Source organism: Sus scrofa, chromosome 5 (genome assembly GCF_000003025.6).
Source record: "Sus scrofa isolate TJ Tabasco breed Duroc chromosome 5, Sscrofa11.1, whole genome shotgun sequence".
NCBI lineage: Eukaryota > Metazoa > Chordata > Mammalia > Artiodactyla > Suidae > Sus > Sus scrofa.
Window position 1 is genome coordinate 4,394,675 of NC_010447.5, and position 13,379 is coordinate 4,408,053.

The 13,379-nt window shown below is 58.0% G+C and overlaps 1 protein-coding gene across 2 annotated transcripts in view; it reads right to left on the bottom strand.

The window, feature by feature from the left end:
• ARHGAP8 (Rho GTPase activating protein 8) overlaps nucleotides 5,200-13,379 on the bottom strand; it is a 50,632-nt gene continuing 42,452 nt past the window's right edge. For both annotated transcript variants that reach the window (XM_021091086.1, NM_001204383.1), the window contains 5 exon segments: nucleotides 13,049-13,122; nucleotides 9,565-9,642; nucleotides 9,041-9,169; nucleotides 6,297-6,400; nucleotides 5,200-5,597 (listed from right to left, as the gene is read on the bottom strand). In XM_021091086.1, the coding sequence (XP_020946745.1) occupies nucleotides 5,286-5,597; nucleotides 6,297-6,400; nucleotides 9,041-9,169; nucleotides 9,565-9,642; nucleotides 13,049-13,122 (697 nt within the window). In that variant the 3' untranslated portion in view covers nucleotides 5,200-5,285.

Here is a 13,379-nt window from a genome sequence, read left to right on the forward strand (position 1 = left end):
TGTGACTCTGAGCTGCACCAGAAACGGGGCACCCAGCCCTTGCTCCTCCAGGGACAGGAGCCTGGCTCTCAGGACAGACTGACCACTTCCTTGGCCTACAGACTTTCCAGTTCTGGGCAGGATTCATTCCTTCCTCGGGGCTCTCAGCACAGCTACAAGGTCTGGGCAGCCCGCCTGACCTCTGGAGTCACTTAAACCTGGGCCATTTCTGCCAAACATGACATCTGGGCACTTTCTTTCCGCTGTCTTGTCAACAGAGACAGCCTGGAGCCCTCCGTCCTGCATCACGTTCCACTGTTTTAAGCCGAGACGCCCCGCGTGTGTCGCCAACACGGTATCAGTGAAATCGCTGCTGTGGCTGGGAAATCGCGCTCTGACACACGGGAAGGGAACGAGGATTCCACGCGCCTCGAGTGTGCAAGGCAGACTGGTATCCAAGCCGCCGCCGCAGGAGAACGACTTGGGGCCACCTCTCAGAGTCAGAAAATTTGCAACATATATTTCACAAATGTGTTTTGCTCTGTAAACCTTTCTGCATAATGCATGAGATTTGATTTAATGTCGTTGTTCACTCTGGTGCTCGCAGTGACGTGCTCTTAAGGGAGCCATCATTCTTCCTGCAGATTTTTTTTTTTTCTTTTTCCTGGCAATAGAACGCCGAGGCCGTTTTCAGGCTGTTCTGAATGGTATGCGAACAAGACACTCTCCGGGAGCAGGGAGCAGATGCCAGGCAGCTTTTCCAGAGGCTGAGGCCCCGGGTAGGGGTGAGTGGGGGTGGGTCTGCCTCAGGCTCGGGACCGAGCCCCTCTTGGGGGGGGCCCACTCAAGCCCGGTCTGGGCCCCCGGTGTCTGGCTGTGGTTGGTGGGAGCTGGAGGGTGGTGTTTAGAAAAAAAAGAAAAGAGAGGCGTTCCCTGGTGGTGCAGTGGGTTAAGGATCCTGCATTCTAACTGCTGCGGCACAGGTTTGATCCCTGGCCTGGGAACTCTCCAGGACTGTGGGTATGGCCAAAAACAGGAAAAAAAAGAAAGAAAGAACGAAAGAAAGAAAGAAAGAAAGAAAGAAGAAAGAATGAAAGAAAGAGTCATGTGGCAGGATAGAAAAGAAGTAGGGGAGCTCCCTGGTGGTCTAGTTGTTAGGATTTGGTGCTTTCGTGGCTGTGGCTCCATCCCTGGTCTGGGTACCGAGATCCCACATCAAGCCACTGCACGCCACGACCAAAGAAATAAAAAAATAAAGTGTGAGTTCCTATTGTGGCGCAGTGGAAACGAACCCAACTAGTATCCATGAAGATGCGGGTTGGATCCCTGGCCTTGCTCTGTGGGTTAAGGATCTGGTGTTGCCATGAGCTGTGGTGTAGGTCGCAGACACGGCTCGGATCTGGCATGGCTGTGGCTGTGGGGTAGGCGGCAGCTGCAGCTCCAGTTCATCCTCTGGCCTGGGAACCTCCATATGCTGTGGGAGCAGCCCTAGAAAAGGCAAAAATGAAAGAATAAATAGAATAAATAAAATAAAATAAATGATCACTTTTTCAGGTTGTACCAGAAAACTGCTCTGGCCGAGCTCACGGTGAGAGCAGGGGAGCTGGGGGAACAGCAAAGACGGACTAAGGAGGGTGGAGGGGGACTCGGAGAGGTCAGTGAGGAAGAGGGAGCCGGGAGGAGACAGCGACACCGCTCAGACCCGCAGGTCCTAGGGCCCCCCCTCGTGCCCAGGACGAGGGGCTGGAGCCTGGGGCAGTGAGGGCACAGGCTGGGGGAGGCTGGCAGGGGTCCACCAGCGCCTCGGAGGTCCATCCCCCGTGGAAGGCGGAACCCGCTGCCCTCTGCTTAGGGCGAGTGCCGCTGCTGAAGGGGTGCGCCCGGCGGGCTGCTCGGAGGGAGGGGCACCAGGGGACCACGTCCCGCTGGAAACCCAAAGACCCAGATGCTTCCGGGGCAACCAGGAAATGTCCAAACCAGACAGATCTTTTTTTCTCAGTTCTCGTGAGACGTCGCTGCTGCATATATCACTGTGTAGGTTTCAGGCATCGGGAGGGTCTGGCTTCCTTCTGCTGGGAAATGATTTTCACGACAGGGTCAGTCCACACCCATCATCTCGTACAGACACAGTGGAAAGAACGTTCCTGGTGATAAGAAGGCTTAGGGTCTACGCTCTTGACCCCGTTCCCAGGTCGTCCAGCAAGGCCCCCTCCAGCCAGGATGCTGTACGTTAGATCCTGCATTTATTGCTCTCATAACCGAAGTTTGTAGCTTTAGGGTCTACGCTCTTGACCCCGTTCCCAGGTCGTCCGGCAAGGCCCCCTCCAGCCAGGATGCTGTACGTTAGATCCTGCATTTATTGCTCTCATAACCGAAGTTTGTAGCTTTGACCACCGTCTTCCAATGCCTCCTGCCTCTGGTAACCACAAACCTGACCTCTTTCTCTAAGTGTTCTGTTTCCTTCGTGGTTGTTCCACACAGTAAACCAGACCATGTGCTATTTTATGTGTCTGTCTCCCGCTGGACAGTTCATTTAGCGAAGCGTCTCCGCGGGGCCTCCCGTGTTGTCGGCACTGGTAGGATTTCCTCGTTTTCTATGGCTCAACACGGTTCCCTGCATAGACAACCACATCGTCTCCATCCACTCAGCCCTCGATCAGCCCAGGGTCTGCTTCTGGGTCTAGGCTGTTGTAACAACAGGCAGATGAACCCTGGGGGCACACGTTCAGCTGTGCGCGGAATTGGATGTGGGGAAGCTCAGCCTGATCAGGGTGGTGGAGCTGATTCTAGCTCAGGCCTCGGGGTTTCTGTGCCCATGAGCTTGGAGCTGGAGGCGCGTGTGCACTGTGAACCCCCCCACTGTACAGATGCGGAGGCCGAGGCCCCGATCCCTCCCTTTGGCTCCCACAGCCTAGGGTTGCACAGGCCTGGAGCCCTGCTCTGCCACGTACAAGCTGTGTGACTTAGAGCAAGTCCCTTAACCTCTCTGGGCCTCTAGGTCCTCATGTGTAGACCAGCGATGAGACTGTCAGAGAAGACGTGTAGGCCCACCTGCCCCCCAGGAGAAGCTTCATCAGGGAGCTTCTATTCTAAGGGTGAGTCTGGCAGGTGGAACCGAACCGTGCTCGGGACCAGCTGTCTGCAGACATGTGCATTCCAGCCCACGCCTTGCCCGGGGCCAGCGACCAGGCACGTGTTTGCCTAAATCACTATGACTATGAGTGGATGCCCTTGGCCACAGACAGAGCTCAGATGGGGCTCCGGTCAGCTCGAAGCCAACATTCTGACCTGCGATCCTGCCTTTGCCTCAGTGTTCTGAGCCTGGGCAGGGGAGGCGGGTATTATTTAATGCCCGTCAGGCCCCAACCATGAACACCCACCCAGCTGGGCACCAACTCAGGAGGCAGCCGGGGAGGTCATTCGGCAGCAGCCTCAGCCCAGAGCAGAGACCCAGCTGGCACAGGACGGCAGCTGTCTCCTCACCAGCCTGTGGCCACCCCCCTATGGCCATGGGTGTTGTCCCCTGAGCCCCACAGGAGGAACCCAGCTCAGCCCCCGACCCCATCCGCCCCGATGATGCTGAGCCGGCCTCTCCCCAGGAAGACGAAGCACCGAATCCGAGTCAGAGAAAGAGCAAGACGCCATCCTGCTCTCGGTGCGCCCGGGGCCTCGGCACAAGGTGTCACCCGCTCACTGACAGGTGCGAAAAGATGGCTCAGTGGACAGAGGTCCCTCCATTAAAGCCGGCGAGGACAGCACCCTACACATCAGGGGGTGGAGTGAATGTGCAGAGACGAGGCAGGAGGTGAGCGAGGCACCCATGCCCTGGGCCACCCCCAGGGTCCCCGCAGACATGGGGTCCCTGCTCAGCCGGGCGTCAACACCCCGTGCCAGGCGTGGACAGGCTGACAGGGTATCTGCACTGGAATGTGTCCTTTGCAGCCGTCCCCCCTCCTGGCAGCAAGCTCGTAGGAGCTCAGCAGTGCCTGGCACATGACCAGCCCTATGTGGAGGGTGACTCGAAGCCCGTCACTAGGGTATTTATCATCCGTCGGTGCCGTGGCCTGAATGTGTGTCTCACCCAAAACCATACGTTGAAGCCCTAAACCCTCGTGGCACTGTACTCGGAGATGGGCCTTCACAGATGGTGGCAGTTAAATGCGGTCATGAGGGTGGGGCCCTGATCCGATGGGATTAGTGTCCTTAAGAGACACCAGAGACACCCCCGTCTGGCCAGGGGAGGACACAGGGAGAAGGGGGCTGTCTGCAAGCCAGGAAGAGAGCCCTCACCAGAACTGGCGTCGGCTGGCACCCTGACCTTGGACTTCCAACTCCACGACCGCTCCATTCCCCCTCAATCCCACCCCTCCCCGTTGCTCAATTTCATTTTTCAAGGGCGAAAAAGGGCCTGTTGTTTAAGCCCATCTGCGCACCTGCTGAGTCGGCCTGGGCACACTGACATGTCGGGGGGACCACCCCTCCTTCACTGCTGGGTCCACGTGGGGCACACGGGACTGGCAGGCCAGTGCACGCCCCGGCCACAGCATCCGGCCAGGATGGGTCTGTGACCTGAGCTTGGCCAATCAGGGAAACCGGGGGCTTCCAGCTGGGAAAGTGGAACATGACTTCTCTCGCTTCCTCACTGCATCTGGAGCTGGAAACGGGGCATCCTGCAGTGCCCAGGGGACGGCCTGCCTGAGGCCGCTGGGCCAGGACGCATCCTGAGCCCTCCGGCAGCTGACGACTTCGCGGCCCCAGTTCTCCACCTCCCTGTATCCACACCCTTGGCAATTTCACGGAGCCCTTCTGCGGCGACCCTGGCCTTGGCCATGAGACCGCTTTGGCCAAAGGGCTGTGAGCACCGTGATGTCACCCAAGCTCGAAAGTTCTCCTCTAGTGCTTGGACCGCAGCTCATGTCACGGAGTGTGTCCTGTTCAGCTGACTAAAGGGACATGCGACACAGGCAGAGGGGCTGGGTCTCCCACTGACCGCCAGTGCCACACATCTGGCCCCGACAACTCCCACCGAAACCGGACCCGCCTGGCCCACTCACCGACTCAGGAGCAATAATAAACGGCTGCTGTTTAGAGTCACCGGCTCTGTATGACTTGTCCCACGATGTCGTGGCCACAAGGTACCCGGTACCAGGGCTAGACAACAAACTCCCATTCTCAGTAAAGCCACGTCGAGTTATGAACTGAAGAATCAGCAGCATGGAATTTTCTCTAAAAACTTCACTAGAGGTTCATTTAATGGCACGTTTAAAAAACATCGATGGATAGGCTTCGGCGTGACAGTTCCAGCCCTAGAGGGGTCTCCCGGTCACGGTCAGGGGACGCGGAGGCATGGGAGGCCTGGTGAGGCCCGCGGCGGGTCCGTCTGGGGGGCAGGGGCCGCCCTGCCCGTCTGCCGGGGCCCCACCGTCGCTGAGCTCCCGCTGCGCCTGCCGGCTGCTGAAGACCTTGCCATAGTACTCGATGAGCAGCTCGGTGAACAGGTTCAAGGGCACGAGGGCGCTCAGGGAAGACGCTCCCTGGGACGGCCAGATCAAGTTCAGCCCGAAGACGCAGGCCAGGTTGGAGCTGTTCATTTTGTTAAAAATGCTCTCCCGGGACACCTGGGCGAGAACACAGGTGAGACAGGTGTGACCGTGGGTTCCGTGCGCTGGGATGAACACCGAGCACGCTGGGACCTTGTGCAGCCACCTCCCTCCTCCAGGGCTCAGTTTCCCATCTGCGAAAGGAAAAGAGCAGCCTCGAGGCCCCGAGACCCCGGGGCAGGAGGGGGGCAGCCACAAGCTGAGGAAGGCCAGGAGCCTCCAGGTGCTGGAGGAGGCGGGAGGACCCTGCCCTGGAGCCTGCGGAGGGAGCTCGGCCCGGCCGACACCTGGATGCTGGGACCCTGGCATCTCGGGCTGTGAGAGCAAACAAGTCTGTTGCTTTGAGCCCCCACTGCGTGGCACTTCGCTAGGGCAGCCCCGGGAAACCCATGAACCTTCACAGACCTGTCCTGCTCGTCCACACTGGCAGGGGAGCTCTCCTGAGCATCCGTGGCCGGGGCACACAGCCCCCTCCAGACACAGCTCATGCAGGAGCCGACAGAGGAGCCGAGGCAACTGTGGAGAAGGTCCTGCCAGCAGCCAAGGGTAGCTGGCCTGGCTGACCCTGCCCAGCAGGTGGGAGGGCTTCTCAGTGGAGGTGTTGCCTGGCCAGCCCTTGCATGACATCCTTCAAGGCCAGAGTGGGGTTCCAAGGCCAAGGGAGGATGTGACCTCAGACCCTGGGCTCCTCCCCTGAAGCCCAGCCTGGCCACTCACCTCGTGCAGGAAGCCCATGAGGTAGCTGAGGACGGCGTAGTTGTGCCCCGGGAGGCTCTGCAGGATCTGGCGGCAGCAGGTCACCCGCAGGCTGCTCTCCACGCCTGCAACGGCACCACAGTCCTTTCTGAGCCGGCCGGTCCTGTGTCCCTCTCGAGGGCGGCCGTGGGTGAGGGGAAGAGAGACTGTCCCGAGCCGGCCCTCGAGCCCCCTCTGCCCGTCGTCACCACGGGCACCGGGGCTGCTCCCTCCGAGCCCAGGGAACCGAGTCATGTTAGGGAGGGGATGGAACAGGCCAGCAAACTTCAGGCCGAGGGCCCGCTCTTGCCAAATAAGCTTTCTGGGCACAGACCCAGACTGTTCATTCATCCGCAGCTGCTTCTGCATCACAGTCGAGTCCACACGGCCTAAAATATTGGCTCTCCGGCCTTTACAGGAAAAGCGTGCTGTCCGCGCTCGAGACCAACTCGGGTCCCACTCCCAGCGCTCGGCCTCTGAGCGCTCCCAGCCCCCCTGGAACTACCTCCATAAACAGCAAGTCAAAACGCGCCTACCAACAAGCACTGCCCGGTCCTGCTGCAGACACACACACACACACACACACCCAAAGTCTTCCAGAACCCCAACCCCGCCCCCTAAGCCTTGGGCAGGTGACCGTGAACGCTGCTGAAAGACAGATTCCCTACTGTGAATGTCCTTGTCGGCTACTTTTTCCTTTTCTTTCCTTTTTCTTTCTTTCTTTCCTTTTTTTTTTTTTTTTTTTTTCCTGTCTTATTGGGGTCACACCTGTGGCATATGGAGGTTCCCAGACTAGGGGTCAAATCAGAGCTATAGATGCCGGCTTACACCACAGCCACAGCCACAGCAACATGGGATCTGAGCTGCGTCTGTGACCTACACCACAGCTCACGGCAACTAAGCCAGATCTAAGGAGTTAGGCTGAACCCTGGTCCTCATGGGTACTAGTTGGGTTCGTTCACCACTGAGCCACGTCGGGAACTCCCTTCTTTTCTTTTTTTATGGCTGCATCTATGGAAGTTCCCAGGCCAGGGTTTGCATCTGAGCTGTAACTGTGTCAACACCAGATCCTTGTGCCCGGGCGGGGATCGAACCTGCACCTCCACAGTGACCTGAGCTGCTTACAGTCAGATTTTTAACCCCACGTGCCACAGCAGGAACTCCTCTTGTTGGCTTTTTAATAAGAGCCATTCTCGGGAGTTTCCATTGTGGTTTGGCAGATTAAGGACCTGATGTTGTCTCTGCCGGGATGTGGGTTTGATCCCTGGCCTCACTCAGGGGGTAAAAGATCTGGCATTGCCTCAAACTGCGGTGTAGATCACAGACGTGGCTCGGATCTGGTGTTGGTTGTGGCAGAGGCCCCAGCTGCAGCTCCAATTTGACCCCTGGCCTGGAAACTTCCATATGCTGCAGGGGCAGCCATCAAAAAAAAAGAGAGACAATAAATAAATACATGAAAGCCGGCGTTCCCAATGTGGCTCAGTAGTAACGAACCGACTATTATCTATGAAGATGTGGGTTCAATCTGTGGCCCGTTTCAGTGGGTTAAGGATCCTGCATTGCCATGAGCTGTGGTGTAGGCTGCAGACGCAGCTCGGATCTGGCATTGCTGTGGCTGTGGTGCAGGCCGGCAGCTGCAGCTCTGATCTGATCTGACCCCTGGCCCGGGAACCTCCATATGGCACAGGTAAGGCTCTAAAACGACAAAAGGCAAAAAAAAACTTCCCCGGTTTTGCTGTTTGGGGAGACACTGCTTCGGGAAAGATCCCCCGAGTTCCCCTTCCTTGTTGCAAAGTCCTTTCTCCTCCTGCTCTGTTGGCTTGACTCCCACCGAGGGATGAATGAACCCAGCCCTCGGGTGACGGCGGGGCCGGAGGCAGCCCTGTTTGAAAGTGACAGTGTTTGATGACGTCACCTTCCTCGCATGCCCAGCATCTTTGATTTGCTGGGACTGGGCTGTTCTGAGTGATGGGTACCACAGCCAGCTGGACACATGACCCACCCCAGAGCGTCCGCACAACCACGTCCTAGAGCTGCCACTCACACCGTATCTCCTGGGCGTCCAGGCTTCTGTGGTTGTCTTGGCATCGTCCAGCCGTGCCAAGAACCCTGCTGCGTCAGGTTGCCGAGAACCCTGACGACCCCTGATATCTGATCGGGCTCCTCATCCCCTCACCCCCAGCGGCTGTCGGACCCCCTGGACAGCCTGTGGCAAGAACCCGTTGGGTCACTTTAACCAGAATACGCCCCACCCCTGATGCTTCCTCTCAGTAATCCACTGACACCCGCCTCCCCGCAACTTGCTCCTTGGCTGGAATCCCCTCCTCTTGTTCCTGGATCTGAAGTTGAGCCCAATCTATGGTACCCCCCCGCCCCCAAATAAAGGCCACCTCACTTGGCTTTCAAGGTCACGGGTAGCTTTTTCTTTAGCAGCAGGTGGGGGGCCCCCCTTTGAGATGAGGACGCTGAGGTGCTGGAGGTGGTTCCTCTAGGGCACCGCTCTGCCCAGGGCGACGTGCCCCAAATCTGGAGACGCCCTCCGCCGCCCCCGGCCCAGCAGCACCTGACACACACCCCCGACCCCGCGTCCCCACCACCGCGGACAGGGGTGGCCTGGCTGAGGCCGACAGGGGTCCGGGGGGGCAGCCCCCCTCCCCGGCCCGACGGGAACAGGACGAGGCCGGGCAGCCCCCACCCCCACCGGCACCCCCGCCGTGGCCACGTACTGGTGATCCCGAGAATCTGCTCGTAGGCCTCGAAGGTGAGCAGCGGCTGGGGCAGCTCCCGCAGGAAGGTCTTCAGGATGACGGCAGGGACGTGGATGTCCCCGTAGTCGTCAAAGTTCACGGGCTTCCCTGGACACGGAGCACCGGCCGTTTGAGCTCCGACCCTGGGCTGGGGATTCCTGCTCTAAGACGGGCTCTGGCCCAGAACAGCTTAAACGTCCCGGGGAAAGAGCCTCACGCTGGAGCCACGTGGCCGGGGCGCGGTTCTGTCCTCTCCAGGAAAGGGGTGTCACCCGGCCTCCCCTGCCTCTCCAGGGAGCCCGGCAGAGGCTGGGGGAATCTATCGATGCCCTGCTATACGGCCTGGTCCTGCCGGGGATGAGGGCTGCCACGGGAGGCTGGGGGTCTGGGCGTGGGACTCAGCAGGGGCGCAGCTGCCCCAGCCCTGGGCTACTCTGGGGTGGGGCCGGGGGGCACTGTGAGGCCCCGGGAGGCTGAGTCAAGGTCCCCAGGGACCCATTCACCTTGGTTGTAGAGCCGCTGGATCTCTCGGACAGTCTGGATGCTGGCCGATCTCCGGAACAGACCCTCAGTGCGGAGTCCTGCAGGGAGAGAGCCTCCAGCACACCAGGTTTCTAGAACATTCTGTGGCTCCCCTGCCTGTGCACCACGCCCCTGTGGCCGACAGGAAATGTTCTCCAGCCTAGCTTGTCTTCCGCACACTATCCTCTGTCTCGACCTGTATTTAGTCCTCTGAAATCAAACCCTTCCAGAGTCCCCCACCCCCCCGATACCCCACCTCTGTGGGCCCCAGAAAGGGAGCATGGAAGAGACGGACACATAAGGCGGACAGAGCTGGGTGGGTCCATCGCTGCCTCGGGCCAGCTGTGTGACCTCAGAGAAAGCACTCAGCCTCTCTGAGCCTCAGCTGCCTGGTCTGCAGAGGAAGGCCACGAGCCCCTGCCTCCAGGGCTGCAGGAAGGAAGGACCGGATGACCCAAGGCACATTCTCAGCCCCCAGGACAGCCCCAGACATGCGGCCACCCTTTCTTCTGTGAGCGTCTAGGGCTGACCTGTGCAGCACAGTAGCCACTAGCCGATGTGATGATTTCAATTTGTTTAATTAGGAGTTCTCCTTGTGACTCAGAGGGTCCCAAACCCGACTTGTACCTATGAGAACCCTGGCCTCGCCCAGTGGGTTAAGGATCCAGCGTTGCTGTGAGCTGTGGTGTAGGTCGCAGACGTGGCTCAGATCCCACATGGCAGTGGCTGTGGTGTAGGTGGTGGCTGCTCAGATTCGACCCTTAGCCTGGGAACTGCCACATGATGCAGGTGTGGGCTTAAAAGAAAAAATATATTAATTAAAAGTTTATAGAAAAAAATGATTAAAAATGATTAAAAATTACTGCATTTAAATTAAAATGAAAAATCCAGTTACCTACACTCCACCCCCAGGCCACATATGAAGTGCTTTATCAGGCGACGGCCACAGGTGGCCAGTGGCTCCCATCCTGGGGAGCCGACACAGAATATTTCCAAGTTCTGTGTGACAGCTCTGGACCCCAGACCCCCCACGCTCTCGCTCAGCCCCTCCCCTCCTCTTTTCCACTCTGACGCTGAGTGAGCTGCTCAGCATGCACACGCAGATCTCAGCAGCTCCTGCCTGCAGCCCTTCCCGCCTTCATCAGCTGTGGGAGAGCCGCCCACAGACCCCCCCACAGACCGATGGGTCCAGCTCCTACTAGCCTACTCTCCCACCCCAAAGCCCCTCTATCGCCTCCATCCAGGCTCCAGTCAGCCCCAGGCTCCTTCCTACCGCCAGCTTTGCATGTGCTGTTCCCTCTGCCTGAGAAGCGGGTCCCTCCCTTTTTTTGCCGAGAGACTATAGCAGGCAGAATTGTGAGATGGCCCCAGATAGTCAATCAAATACAAATCTAGCTGCTACCGTGAAGACACTTTGCAGTTGGAATTCAGGTCCAAGGCAGCTGACCTCAAGGTAAGACTGTCCGGGGTGGGCCTGACCTAATCAGGGGAGCCCCTTAAAAGGACTGGGTTCTTCCTGGCAACACGGACTCAGAGCTTGGGGGCAGGGATGCAAAGTGCGGGAATTTGTCCAGGGAGGGGCCACATGGCAAGGAGGGCAGGTGGCCTCTAGGAACCAAAAGAGGCCCCTGGCTGACAGCTAGCGAGGAAGGAGGCATCTGAGAAGGACGGCTGGAAAGAACTGGAACTGAACCAAGGATCTGAGTGAGCGTGGAAGTGGATTCTCTCCCAGAACCTCCAGAAAGGAACACAGCCCGGCCAGCACCTTGAGTTTAGGCCTGTGAGATGCTCAATGAAAACCCAACCTCCATGTGCTGGGACCTCTGACCTCCAGACACTGGAAATAATAAAGTCACGCTGTTTTAAGCCCCTCAGTTGGTGGCTATTTCTTATGCAGGATGGGAAACTCCTGCCCAGGGGTCAGAGCTCAGGGTCCCCTGATCTCTGTGACTGGCTCCTCTGGTCCCTGTGCGTCCGTGGTTGTCACAGTCATGGATCCCGGAAGGCAGAGGCTGGGTGTTGCAGTCTCCATGGTAACCCCAGTGCCGGGACCAGGGCTGGGTACAGCTGAGTGCCCAGTGAGTAAGTGACTCATTCCAAATATATACCGAGTCCCTATGTGGGCTGGTTTTTGTTTTGTTTAATTTTTGTTTTTTGTCTTCTTAGGGCCCCACCTGCGGCATATGGAGGTTCCCAGGCTCAGGGTTGAACTGAAGCTGTAGCCACCGGCTTACACCACAGCCACAGCAACGTGAGATCCGAGCCGCATCTGCGATCTACACCAGAGCTCACGGCAATGCTGGATCCTTAACCCACGGAGTGAGGCCAGGGATCGAACCTGTGTCCTCATGGATGCTTGTCAGATTCATTTCTACTGAGCCACAATGGGAAATCCTGTTTTGTTTAATTTTAAAAAATACATAAAGGGAATTAATCCATTAAAAAAAGGAAGACCCTCTTTTATGTTTCTGTGAAACTATCTACACACTAGTTTTTGTTCATCCCTGAATGTAACGGGATGGGAAGTACCAGCGACAAAGTAGAAACAAATGTCAAAGAAGAGACGGCTCCAAGTGACAAGCAGAGATCCTCCAGCCTGAGAGCCGTTGTCTCATAGAACGTGAGGGTCCTGGAATACCCGTTGAGGCTCATCAGGTTAAGAACCTGACTAGTATCCATGAGGACGCAGGTTCGATCCCTGGTGTGGGTCCCAGACGCAACCTGGGGACTTTCACATGCCGTGGGTGCCCCCTTAAAAAAAAAAGACACACACGAAAACAGAGGAACGGGTGGGTCCTGGGGCACACCAGGGACAACCGCCAGGGACCCAGGGCTGCTGGTTCCCACTTCCTGTCTGACGCACCCACCCCAGCAGCCCCTGCGCCTGCAGAGCCACTGTGCCCAGGCAGCCCCTGCTCTGAGAGAACCAGCCTCCTGCCCTCAGGGTAAAAGCAGCCTCCACGCACCTTCCCTGTGGATCTGACCTCTGGCCTCGGGAGTCTCAGAGGAGCCACAGGTTTCACGCACATCCCCTGCCCCCCCAAGTCACTAAGCACACCTCCGCTCCAGCCAGGGATTGGCATCTACAAACCAAGCTTCTCTCTTGTGCCAAGGGGTCCCTTTTAGAGGGAGCGTCCAGTGCACAGTGCTGTGCACACACCACTCACTCGGGCCCCACAACCACCCTGTGATCCAGGTACTGCTGTTAACCCCACTGGACAGACGAGGAAACAGAGGCCCAGAGAAGGTAAGCAACTAGCCCGAAGACACACAGCGAGTACACAGTGGAGCCAGGACGTAAACTCAGACAGGCTGGGTCATAGCCCATGGCTGGAGCCACTGTGCCTGAGCCGCACCCATCCTGGTTACCCTCCTGCCCAAGTTCCAGCTCCCTCAACTCCCTGGCCTGTGGGTGCTCAGTGTAGCTGGCAGCCCTCTCCTGCCCCGGCTGGAGGCAGCTCTCACCTTTCTCTCTCAGGTACGTCACTGTGAACCGCATCACAGGGGGAATGAGTTCTCCTCGATTCTTGTCTTTGAGGCTGAGGGAGGAAAGAAAGCAGTTTCTACCTGAGAGGATGCAAACTCAGAGCCCCGCTCCTCTCCACACCCCATGAAAACAAAGGACCCAGGTGCTGTGCAGGGACAGAGGGAGACGCAGCCTGAGAGGTGGTCCGGTTTTCACGAGAGGCAGAAACAGGAAAAACAATAGTGCATCATCTCAACGCTCTACCAGAGGGAGCCGTGTGCTACAGGGCAGACCTGGGCTTGGGGAGGGCTCCACATGGGATAACGTCTG